Source organism: Pogona vitticeps, chromosome 10 (genome assembly GCF_051106095.1).
Source record: "Pogona vitticeps strain Pit_001003342236 chromosome 10, PviZW2.1, whole genome shotgun sequence".
In the NCBI taxonomy this organism is placed as follows: domain Eukaryota; kingdom Metazoa; phylum Chordata; class Lepidosauria; order Squamata; family Agamidae; genus Pogona; species Pogona vitticeps.
In genome coordinates, this window is record NC_135792.1 from 1,654,818 (window position 1) to 1,666,890 (window position 12,073).

The 12,073-nt window shown below is 55.6% G+C and overlaps 1 protein-coding gene across 2 annotated transcripts in view; it reads left to right on the plus strand.

Moving 5' to 3' along the window:
- The window catches only part of TANGO6 (transport and golgi organization 6 homolog), a 29,538-nt gene extending 21,447 nt beyond the window's left edge, over positions 1-8,091 (plus strand). For both annotated transcript variants that reach the window (XM_072980845.2, XM_072980846.2), the window contains exons 16-18: positions 2,611-2,762; positions 4,894-5,007; positions 7,369-8,091. In XM_072980845.2, coding sequence (XP_072836946.2) covers positions 2,611-2,762; positions 4,894-5,007; positions 7,369-7,545 — 443 coding nt within the window. In that variant the 3' untranslated portion in view covers positions 7,546-8,091. The remainder of the gene's footprint in view (positions 1-2,610; positions 2,763-4,893; positions 5,008-7,368) is intronic.
- The last annotated feature ends 3,982 nt before the right edge of the window (positions 8,092-12,073 follow it).

Sequence of the window (12,073 nt, forward strand, 5' to 3'; positions counted from 1 at the left end):
CCGTCCCCGTAGAGTCCTGGTGGTCTCGAACGTTTCTTGGCTTCCTTTCCACAGGTAGAAAAGCGAGGGCGAGGCGCTGCTGAATCCGCCGCCAGCCATTCACCTCTCATTTTGGAAGCTGAGCAGGGTCGGACAATACCCAGTACTTAGAAGGGGGGAAACAGCATTGCCTCTCTGGGAAGGGCTAGGAAAGAGCCCTCAGCCGGAACCCCAGAGAGCTGCCAGTCAGGGCTGGAAACATCAGCCTAGAGGAACCAAACCCCCTTCCTGTATTCCCAAGCAATACAACCATCCTTCTGGCTCTGACAGCAGAATTGCTCCCTGGGAGGGAACCCCAGTGTCTTTTCCAGCCATTGCTTGTTCGTTCTGCCAGAACTGCTGCCTGCTGGATCTGGGGGAGCAGAGGCGCCTCTTGAGGTCAACCGCGAAGGGCTCGTCTCTCCAGGAAGGCAAGACCTGTTCCCCCCCCCCCCCCGCAAATCGGAGAAGCTCTTCTCTTCTCCTCATTGCCTGCATGGTGAGGAGAGAGAGAATCCTTAACATCACCCTTTGCTGGGAAGACGCCAGTTATTGCTTCTCTTTATGGAGTTGCTTTGGAGCCAGCGCTGAGCTAGTTGAGGCATGCAGGAGAGCAGGAAGAGCTCCTTGTGGTGGAAGGGAGCAGCATGCAAACCCCCCCAAAAACCCCACCGCCACCACCACCACCTTGCTGGTGCCTCTGAGAGCGCACGGATTTAATTTCAAGCAAGCAAGGCAGGGCTTAATCGAGAGGGGCAAGGATGGGACAGAGGTGGGGTTCAGCTGGTGGCAAGAAGCCCAGGATAGCTGAAAGTTCCCTGGCAGAACTAGAAGGGGAAGTTGAACGCCAGGAAGGAGCAGGGAGATGGGGAGGAGGGCAGCCGCAAGACCCCTGCCCTGCCTAGGAGGTGGGCACCCCTCCGTCTATTATTCTGGGACTCTTCTGCTAAGCCATAATGTCAGGTTGGGGGTTCCTGGCGTCTCTGCTCCCTCCGTGAATGGCAGGAACTGGGGCTGAATGGGAGCCATCCCCCTTGGACACGGGAGCGGTCAAGAGAGACCACAGCACTCTGGGAAAGAAACTACCTCCAGATTTCTAAGGAAAGCTTTTATTTATTATAGGACTGGATGGAGGAAGGGACGGCGATTCAAATCCTCCTCCTGCCCGGCTCAGATGGAGATCCGGGGAGCCGTGGTTGCCCACTTCCTCTTTGGAGTAAGGCCAAAGAAGTCTGTTCCCCAGGAGAGGAGATGGGAGGGGGAGGAGGGTCCTTCTCTCCGTGCAGGCGCGCACGTCTTCAGGGCAAGCCAAGTTACACACCCACCCCCTCAGCCTGAAACCTCCAGTATAATAATAACGATCATGTGTCGTCCTCAGTTCTGACGTACGGTGACCCTTTTCAAGGTAGGGAGTCCTCAGGGGGCACCCTGGGACTCCTGGGCAGCTGTCCCAAGGCCACCCTGGCTGGCTCTCCCTGCAGGAAGCGGAGTGAGGAACTCAAACTCCCAACAGCCACCAGCCTAATTAACTGATCTACAGAAGTAGGGTTTTTTCTCCCCTTAAAAGGGCAGAGGGGCCTGTCCTCTGAGGCGTCCATGGCCACAGGCCCGTGCCAGCGATAACTTGCTGGTGGTTGCCTAAGAACCCCTTTGTCCTGGAGGTCAGCTGTACAGGCTTGTTCAAGCGTGTGATTTGGACGGCTCAGTAGTGGACCGTCACCAGCCAAGGTGACCTCTGTGTTAAGAGTCGCAGCGGGTTGCCGTGGGGTGGTCTTCTCATGGCTAGAACATCACCGGGCCCTTCCTGTCGCTTGTGCTACACAGCGTTGCTGGCTTCTCTGCCCTCCGGAGGCAGGAGCTGTGCTCTCTGATGGGAGACCCAAGGTCTGTGCTGATAGGGTGGCCAACGGGAGGACGACAGTGTGTGCCCACAGCCTGAGAGCTCGCCTGAACACTTCTGCACCTGAGCTTTCCAAAGGAGTGGCTTTCAATGGGTGGGACCCCTACCACTGGTGACCCACAGAAGCCAGCCTACACGGGACTCCCGTGTTCTCAAAGCGAGGGCTAAGATTTCATTGGCCTTCATTCCTCCTGTCCTTGTGCCCGTCTCTTGCCATCTTCCTTTCCCCCACCTGCCTTCTTCCCCGCTTGAGAGTGGAGATGAGGGCTCGGAGGGAGCGCCCGGCGCCAAGCCTACTCCCAAAACATGCCAGTGCCGTTTCCAGGCATCCTGTGTTTCCTTTAATCCAGTGTCCCCTTTTGCCCACCGACCAAAGTGATAAAATAGCAGAAAACCTGCCCATGGGATCAAGGTTTTTCGGAGGAAAAGGAGCTTTTTATTTCTTTGATAAAGGGAGGAGAAAAGGGTGGAGAAGCAATGTGCTGGAGCACCCTGGGGTCAAGGGTGACAACACAGCCTCTGGTCAACCTGACCTCAGAACATAACACGCTTGTTTAGGCAAAGGGACGGTGTTCTTGTGCATTTTGTATCCTCTTGCGGGTTTTTCTTCTGTGCAGCACCTCGCTCCGTTTTGCAGACGGTGAGCAGCTCTTACTTATTCCTGGTGCTTCTCTTTCCCGCTGTCCATCCAGGAGACACGGTCTTTTCCTATCGAGACAGGCTGATCCACGCTTTCCTGCGAGGGGTGAGGGACCCTGACAGCTCCCTCCGAGCGAGCAGCCTCTCCAATCTGGGAGAACTGTGCCAGATCCTTCAGTTCCAGCTGGGCTCCGTGGTCCACGAGGTATGCCTCCTGTCCACACGCAGAGACACACACGCTCCCTCTTCAGAGAGAGAGAGAGAGAGAGAACTCTCAGGGGTGCCATCCCCCTCTGGATTAGGGTGGAAACTGGGCAGAAATATTTCAGGACGGATGCCAGGGAATAAACCGGGGACTTCCTGCATTGCCACCCAGAGAATTAATTGCCTTGCTGCCTCTTTATCCTCCTGTCTGGTACTGAGACTGTGTCCCCGACAGGGCGTATGAAGGCCATCCCAGCGTCAAGAGACAGCCCCACGGCTGTTGCAAGCTAGGCTTCTGCTGGAACCCGGGGGCAGCTTTTGAAAGCCACTCTTTGCTGTATTGTAGAAAAGCTGCTCGGAGTTCTGCAGCGGGCCAGGTGCCAGCTGACTCAGCAGGCGCTGCTGCAGCCCAGCTGCAGAGGAGGTGGTGGAGGAGCCGGGCTGCCCTTCAGCTCAAGAAAAGAGGCTCCTCTCGGAGCGTTGCGAGGCCTGCATCCCCCCCCCCATGGGGAGGGGGCAGGAAACCTGGAGTTTGGACCTCCTTCCCGGCAAGCTAGAAAAGGTTCTGAAAAACGTGCAAGAGATTGGGGCAGAGGAAGCTGGGCCTTGGGTCCTCCTCCCCTGCCTGTGGTCCTTGTGGGGGTGTTCTGGAAGGGGTGGAGGTGCTCCGGACAAAGAAAGGGGCCCCAGCAGCTGATGTGCTGGCCTTCAGAGGAGCAGAAAGCTTCTCACTTGCCCGCAGGTAACACCGTGGCTTCACCTGAGGAGCCCCCTCCTTTGCCTGCAGCATCCCTCCTCCGACACATCCTGAGACAATAAGCAGTGGATAGAGATTTAAACCCAGCCTTTCCTTTCCCTCCCCCGTGGCATCTTTTTGTAATGTTTGTCCTAATGAAGGGATAGTCGTCTTGAAAGCTTGCACACACTTTTTATTCCTGGTCTCTTTTCTCTTTTTTCACCGTTGGCTTAATAAAGGTATCGCTAGCTGGATAGCTCCGTGCCTTAGGTCCTTGGCTGTGGAGCCAGAGGGTGGTTTGATTCCTTTTTCTGGAAAAGAACCAGCCTGGGTAGCCTTGGACAAGCTGCATAGTCCCAGGGCACACACACACACACACACACACACCCCAGAAGAAGGGAATTTTGAAACCGCTTCTCAATGCTTGCTACCTAGAAGACCCTGGAAAGAATCATCATAAGCCATGATTGACTTGACGGCACCAAATCATTATTAGCAGTAGTGAAGCTGTCATCTCAGAATGGATTTTGGAGCTGTTTTTGTGCCAGCCTGGCTGCCTTCGCTTTTTCAAGGCTTCAAAAGTGGGAGCTTCCCAGAGCATGGACGGGAGTGAAGATCCTGGGGGGGGGGGGGGGGGACAACCCCATTGTTCTGCTAGGAAGAGGAAGCCTTCCAGGGAATACTGGTGGGTGGGTGGGCACCCGGGACCAGCAGCTTGTCAGGTTTACCTGCACTGTCTTCAGAACACAGAAAAGCTGTTTCCCATCTTGTTTAAACTTCTGGTTTCATTTGCTGTTTGCTTATTTAATGTATACCCCAACTTTCTACCAGAAAACAAAAGGTGTTTTCTTGTTTCTTTTAATGAAACAATCGAGCCGTTGGCCTTTGAGGCAAGCAGAGTATTACAAGTCTTTCACCTTATGTCATTCATTCATTCATTCATTCATTCATTCATTCATTCATTTATCCATTCCATTCCATTTATATTTCACTTCCCTCTGGGGGCCTCAAAACGGCTCTGCTCCTTTCCGCTTCCTCCTCACAACAATCTTTTGAGGTAGGCTGGCCAAGCGACCGAAGGTCAAACAGTGAGTTTCGTGGCTCAGTAGGAAGTTCAACCCAGTTCTCCAGAGTCCCAGTTCAACATTTTAACTATCACATTGCCTTGACTAGCCAGTTATCATGATTCAGAAGCCAGAAACGTGTAAACAGAACATAGTGTTATATAAAATTGGTTCTCCCAGCTCAGCTTTTTGTTTTTTTGGATATGCAAGCTTTCATCTTGAGTGTATTAATCAGCCTTTGTTTTTCCCTTTTCTTCTCTTTTCCTCCACACTCCTTTCTTATACATCTCTCTCTCTCTCTCTCTCTCTCTCTCTCTCTCTCTGCCTGGCAGGTGGTTTCCTGTTTGACCGCCGTGGTGCAGACTGACCGTGAGGCTGAGGTGCGGAGAGCGGCTGTCCACGTGGTGGTGCTTTTGCTGAGAGGGCTCAGCCAAAGGGCCCTGGAGGTGAGTTTTCCTTTCTGGAGTCTCCGGAGCAGAGACGAGCCCTCCTGTAGCACCAGCTCCCCTCATTTCTTGGCTGAAGCCGGGCCTCCTTTGAACACAGCTGGGAGGCATCAGCTTCTTTGGGAATTCGATGCTCCCCTGGTCCATGTGGCTGGTTGCAGCTCCCTAAAACAGGAGGAGTTGCGGCCCACACAGAAAACATTTCCCCTCTCTCTCCTCTGTAGAGAGGGTAGCACTTCAAGAACTGTGTCTAGAGCCAGCCCTTGCTTGGCAGAAGAAGGAGAGAGAGAGAAGCAGAAGAGAGACTGAGAGGCCAGCCTCAGGCAGGCGTTTTATCAAGTGAAATCCACCAAAGCTGTTTCATCCATCTGTTTTCCAACAGATCTCCATGTGGGCCTTTCTAGCGTAGGAACTGACGATTTCCCCCCCACTTTGTGCTCAAAGTGAACCACAGGCATCGCTGGGACACGCCAGGCGCTCCATCACAAAACCGGCTTGGTAGCCGCGGAGCGAAGCCTGCCTCTTCCTGGCCCAGCAAGGGGTTGCGTCCCTGAAGGAAACTTCCAACGGCCACCATGTTTTCTCTCTGAGCCACCCGGGACTCCCTTTTCCCCCTGCAGTTGACTCACCGGAAAAGCTGTGCAGCTTCCGCTCCCCCCCCCCCCCGCTTCCTTGCTGTTGCCAAAGGCGATCCACGCAAGGCACAAGGTGTGGCCCTCAAGCACCCACCTGTTGCCCTTGGTGGGGCGGGGCGGGGTGGGGGTGGGCGCTGCCAGGTAGGGCAAAGGGCAGTGGAAGTACCCCCAGGGGCTCTTCACTGTCTGGACTCCCAAAGGGTCTTGGGGGGTCTTTTTCCCTTGATGAGAGCAAGGCGTGGATGGAAACGTCCCGGATCGAGACACCCCTGGAGACACGGAGCCTGCTGACAGACACTGGAATGTGTGAGGAGCTCTCGGCAGTCTGTGGGCGGGGATGCGCTTAAGAAGCCTTGTATTCATCCTTCCTCTCATTTCTTTCGAGCTCAGAAAATAGACCTGACACTGTCGAGCAGATCGAAATCACCTTTTTGCAGGGTAGCAGCCAAGAAATGGTTGCGCTGAGATTTTCGTTGGTCAAGAATGGTCTTGAGATTTTGGCCTCGAACGAGCCTCTTTCCCCACCCTCTGGTGTTCCCGAGGAGAGCACAAGTGAATACGATGGCTGCTTCTGTCTTGGAAGGCTTCTCCTCCTCCTTCCCTCTCCCGCTCAGCCCCCACCCCGTTCCCAGCTGCAGGCCTTCTCGATCTCTGCAGAGGCTGATCCACAGATAAGATGAGGTGGCCAGCAGCTGGAAGCCCTTCCGTTTCCATGTCTTGCCAAGACTGCTGGGGTGACCGCAGGCTGCCCACCTGAGTTCCCAAACGCAGCAACAGGTAGAGCTGCCTTGGCACTGCTGGCCAGGCACAGCACAGGCCAGGGACCCTGGGCAGCTAGCCAGCCGGTGAAGCTCTTTTGGCAGGGTATGCGAGAGTATGGAGGCGTCTCCCAAAAGAGCCTTTTAGGAATCCTCCCAACGGGCGCCTGGACACCAAATAGAATCCTTCCCAGGACTTTGAAAAGTCATTCTGTTTAAAAAAAAAAAAAAAACCCTCCTCTTTGCCCCTGCTGTAGTTCAGGAAGAGAGTGTCTGCTTCCACCACAGAAGGTTTAGCCCAAGGAAAGATGGCCCGAGACTCTGCCAGCCAGAGTTGACACAGCTAGCAGAGTCGTGCACGGCACTGACGTTTCCTGGCCAAGCCTGCTCCTGTTCCCACCTGCAGCCAGACAGAAGGCTGTCTGAAATGAGGAGGCGGGCCTTTATAGGCAAGCCCCTCCCCAACCCCCTCTTCCGAGGAAAAGGCAGCAGAACCTCTGCCAACCCACCGTCCGGCTGTGCCCGGATCTCTCTCTGGCTGGCAGCGGCTCCTCTCCGAAGTGACCCTGGAGCTTTGAGGGCTTCCCAGCTCGGGGGCTGAGCAGCCTCCGCCTGCCGTGGGCCCTTTTCTTTGGGCTGCTGCACAGCTCCGATGGGAAGGAGGGCAAGTCCTCTTGCCTTTGGCCAAGCAGCAAGGCCTCTGGCCACCCTCCTGTCTTAAGCCCTGTCCTGGATGCCTCAGACTCGGACCCACCTATAAAACCTCTGCAACTGGGGAATGCCTTTTGGGGGGAGTTTGATTCTCTTGATCCTTTCTGTTAACACTTTTCCAGAGTTCAAGGTACCGGTAAATCTTTGTGATCTTGTAGCTATTGAGGTCTAACTAGTGGAATTTCTCCAGTGATTCAATTCCTCTCTCTTTCTCTCCCTCTCTCTGTGTGTTTCCTTGCTGCCACCCCATCACCCAGGTTCTTCAGGATGTGCTGCTGGACCTCTACCGCCTGCTGAAGTCCGTGGTGCGCTGCGAAGAGGACGAAGTCACTGTGCTCCATGCCCAGCTGGCTTTGGCAGAGCTCGACGGCATCATGAGGCAGTTCCTCTTCCCGCCTCAAAGTCTGGAGAAGAAGATCGAGGTCCTCCCGTAGGGCCGGCCGAAGAGAAGCCTCCCACTGTATTACATCGCTGTGGCCTCGGGAATGTGCCAGTGACCCTCAGGGAAGCAGGAAGCGGGTCGTGGGGCAGCCGAGGTTCTTAAGCCCAGAAACGCCGTTTTCAGTGGCCGCATGTACCCATTGGGAGAGATAGAGCTGGGCCGCTAATGGAAGGTGAAACCAGTGGCAACAGATTCTGATTTCTGCTTCCTTTCTTTCTCCCAGGCAGGGGATGCTGCAGAAAATAATTTCTTAATTAGGGCTGGAAGCCTGAGATGGGTGGGCAGGGTGGTAGGGCTCTCCTTGCCCTATGGACTGGCCCCCGCATCGGCTGCTGTGTTCCAGGATCGGGTCAACCTTCTTCAAGCCACGTGGGACCTCCTGTGACTTTACTGCGATGGGGAAATGTTACCGAAACCGGACTCCTCCTCCTTTGTCCCAGCTCAGAGGGCAGGGGATGCACGTGGGAGGGTAGAGGCTGTTTCAGAATCATTTCTGGGATCAGCCCTTGCAATAAATAGGGTTTGGACTGGAAAGAAAGTAGTCTTGTGCACAAAGTATGCCTGTGCGGTTTGGGGAGGGGGCTGAAACCCCACTGGGCTGTGAGGTTGAGTGGGCAGAGAGCTTGGCCGCCGCTCGTAGTGGGCCGTTCTCAAGAGCTGGTGGGACTTGACGGCGGCCGAGAACTTTGGGCTGAGAGGCAGTGAATCTTTGCTTGGCATTGCCTCCAGAGCCATCGCCTAGCGTGGCCCCATCAGCTGAGCCTGCGTGGCCCCAGGAGGGGGGGCTTTCTTCCTGGACTGCCAGCCCCAGGATCACCCAGCTGGCGTGGCAAGGAGAACCTGGGAGCAGCTGCTAATAAAGGCTCCCCATTTCTGTTCCTGGCAAGTTTCTGACTACTTTAGGGAGGCACCCCTCACAACCCCTGTGTCCTCTGCCTGCCCAACACCTTATACGAGTGCCTAGATGAAAGGGACGGGTCTCTGCCTGCAAAGAGCTTACAAAGGAAGGCCAAAAATAAATGGGAGGGAGCAAAGAGAAGCAGCAGAAGGGGAAGAAATGAATCCTGACCCCTCAGTTCTAGCTAGGAATGCAGGTTTTGGGAGAGGGGGAGGCCAACCCAAAGGCACGTGGGCAGCAAGACTTCCAGTTAGGTCCACAACGGTTAGCATCCCGTCCTCCCCCAAATAAACAAACAGAAACGTTTGCCTAACGGAGACTGGCAGCAGAACAGGGCGGGCAGCCCAGGTCTCCAAGCTGTTCCTTGGACGTCTGCTCCCTCTGTGTTGGCAGTGCTGGGTAAGGTTGAGGACAGCTGTAGCCAGAACCTGTGGAGGGCCCCATTCATCCCTTCTTCCTGGCAGAAGAGGAGCAAAGCGCCCTGACGGATTCTGCAGCAGAAGAAAAGAGGCTGCGTTTCTGTGCCAGGTCTGTCTTCCTCCGTCAGGTGCCCGGCTTCTTTGCCCGCCTGCTGTTCCTGCTTGCCTGTGGTCCTATCTGGCTGGCATGGAGGGAGAAAGGCTGCCCTCTATTCCTGGAGGCCAGTGTCAGAGGATGTGGTGGGAAGAGGTTTCAGTGCCTTGTCTTTGAAAAAAGAGGGGAGCCGTGGGCAGGCTCAGGGTTCCTGCCTTGGGACACAGCCTATGTGCCCCCTCTCTCCTCCTGTCCGACCTTCTCCTGCTGTTCCTTCCTCCGCCTCGGCAGCCCCAGATTCCCTGAAATGAAAGGCCCAAGGCCGGCACCATCTGCTCCACGGCTTTCTTCTGCCTCTTTGTCTTCCTGGGGCTTGTTCCTTCGTCCCCAAATGACCCCTGGGCGTTCTCTGAATGGAGCGTGCCAGCATCCAGCAGGTGTCTGGGTGGGGAAGCATTCAAAAGAGCCCTCTGCCGCCTGAGCCACCTCGGGCTGGGTTGGAATAGCGAGCTGCTAGAAAAGGGGTCTGTCTCCCTTGTGGCCAAGAGGCCACCACGGCTGGTGCTGAGTGGACCCCCCCCCCCATGCCTTCTGCGTGTCGCACAAAGATGCTGAGAACTCAGGTGGTTGTGCCAGTTGTCCACGAGGAGCCGGCCAGCGGTGGCACGCTGTAGGATGAGGATGGGCAACGGGGGGGGGGGAGCTCTGCCAGCCTCGCAAAAAGAGAGAGGAAGAGGAGGCTGCTAACCACGGTGCCTCCCAAGTTCCTGGACCAAGCGAGGAAAGCTGCCATCCCTTCGAACAGCAGCCCTGGCGCAGCTATTTCTGTCGCCGGGGGTGTTTGGAGAGCTGGTTTTTATAGACTCCAGGAATAGCTGTACAGTCTGTGCATTGGGGGGGGGGGAGAGGGAGGGAGGGAGAAGAGAGGGAAAGGGTGGCAGCTCAAGAACTGTCATTGTCCTTCCAGGGGGAGTGCCCGGTTGTTGCAGGGTTTCCCCGGCTTTGATAGGCGGTGCCTGCGCCCTCCTCGGTCCCGGGGCAAACGGGGGGCTGGCTTGGAGCCTCGGATCCCTTCACCAAGCGCAGCAGCAGCAGCAGCAGCAGGAGGGCTTTGCCGGGCGAGAAGGCGCCTGTGAATGGATCCGGCCCTTTCCCAGCCAGCTTCTCCTCCTCCTCCTCCTCCTCCTCCTCCTCCCCATGCCTGCTCCAGCCAGAGGTGATTGAATGAAAAGTCTCTTTTCACATTGGCAGCAATTCCGCCTCTGCACACAAGGCGATTCCTGTGCAGGAGGGAATAGGAAGCCGGTTTCTACCTTGGAAGAGCGGTGGATTTTTTTTTCTTCTTTCTTTCTCTCTTTCTTTTCCCTTTCTCTTCCCCCCCCCCCCCCGGGAGAGGCTCAGCAACAGAAACACGGAGCGGGAACCGGGAGCCGAGTCGGGGATCTGCTCTCACCCCAGAAGGTAAGGAGAGGATGGTTCCGTGCGGGAGGTTTCACAATGGAGCCGCCGAGCGGGCGCCGCCGCACCTGCTGGAAGGGGTCCGGGGAGGGGAGGGGAGGGGAGGGGGGAGCCGGGCGGGGGGCGCCCTGGTCTCTTCTTGGCCAGCCTCCGCTCGGGCACTTGGGGTCCCTGCCAGGAGGGAGCCTCGGCGGTTCCGGCCGAGAGCCAAAGATCCCTCGGCAGTAAGTGAGACTTTTAAGGTCCCTTTTTTCTCTCCTCTTGTCTGCTGGTGGAAATCCCCCTATTGTCTTCCTGATGCCAGAGCCTGGCAGCCGGGGGGGGGGGCAGGAAGGTGGGTCCTGGAATCTGTTCCATGCCTGTGGGGCCCCCTCTCTTCAGTCCCCAGCACCAGAGAGAGAGAGAGAAAGAGAGAGAGAGACTGCTCAGTGCCTACAGAGGGACCCTGGAATAAGAGTCTTGAGCTGGTCTTCCCTCTATCCGGGCACTCGGTATTGCCAGGGTGGCAAGAGGCTCCTTGCAGGGAGCCAGGGCTTGAACCCAGGACCATTTCTCCGTCAGTCCTGGGAAGAGTGGGGAGAACGGGCTCAGATGGGTCGTTTGCACAGAGCATGGGTCCTTTTAAGGACGGGCACGGCCGAAGGTTCCCCCGGGCACTTGCTCTAGAGTCGGCCCTTCCCAAAGGGAGGGGGGAGCCTGGCCGGTGTCCATTTTTGTGGGGGACTCTTTGGGGTGGCCTGTCACCCCTGGGGCAAAACTCTCAACCTCTGATTCAGTTCTTCCACTGCAAAATGGAAATCAGGGTGACTGACCTTGCCGGCAGCTTGTAAAAGCAAGCAATGTTTGCCGCCCCGAGCGTTTTATGACTGAGCTTTACCAGCGCGCTATGTACATGTTTTAATGTGTGGAATTTGGCTCGGGGGTGCAAGACGCCTCTTGAGCCTTTGGTCTTGAGGTGGTGGAAGCAGAAAGCGGTCTTCCTGGCTGAGCAGAATGTATTTTGCGGCTTCATAGGAAAGCGTAGGGAAAAACAGAAACATAAAGGTTCTGTAACTTGGAAGTATGCTTGAGATTGCGTTGCTTGAATTCCAGTAGAGTGTAGTTCCCCAGGCTCTCGGGGATGCTGAGGAGGGGGAGCCACACAGTAGATATTTGAGGAGGAGGGGAAAGCAGAGAGACAAGGAAGATCCATTCGGAAGAGCTGTAAGAGAAGGAGTCAAGGGCAGGACTGTGGTTCGCAGCTGAGGGACTTTTCCCTAAGTTACTTTTCTGGACTTCCTGTTCCCAAATCTACACTGTTTCCCTGGCAGATTCTGCGGGTTTCCTTTTTGAAGAAAAAGCATAACTTTCCCAAGCTCTGTGCTTGGTCCCACCCCAAGCCTGTCATAGAAGCAATAGCACCAGATCTTATGGCATTTTGTAAAGAAGGACAAATTCATTCTGCCTATGATTCCGTGAACCATTTCTTCAAATGTAGAAGTGAGCTGCTGGGCATGGACGGTGATCCCAAATAAGATTTCAAACCAGGGCTATAAATCATCCAGCAAAGCTCCAGCCAAATAAAACCTTTCAGCCCTTAAGGTGTCACAAGGCTCTGTGCTGGCTTTTCAAAGAGGTAGCCATGTACCTCCGTTTCAACCTGGGTCATAAA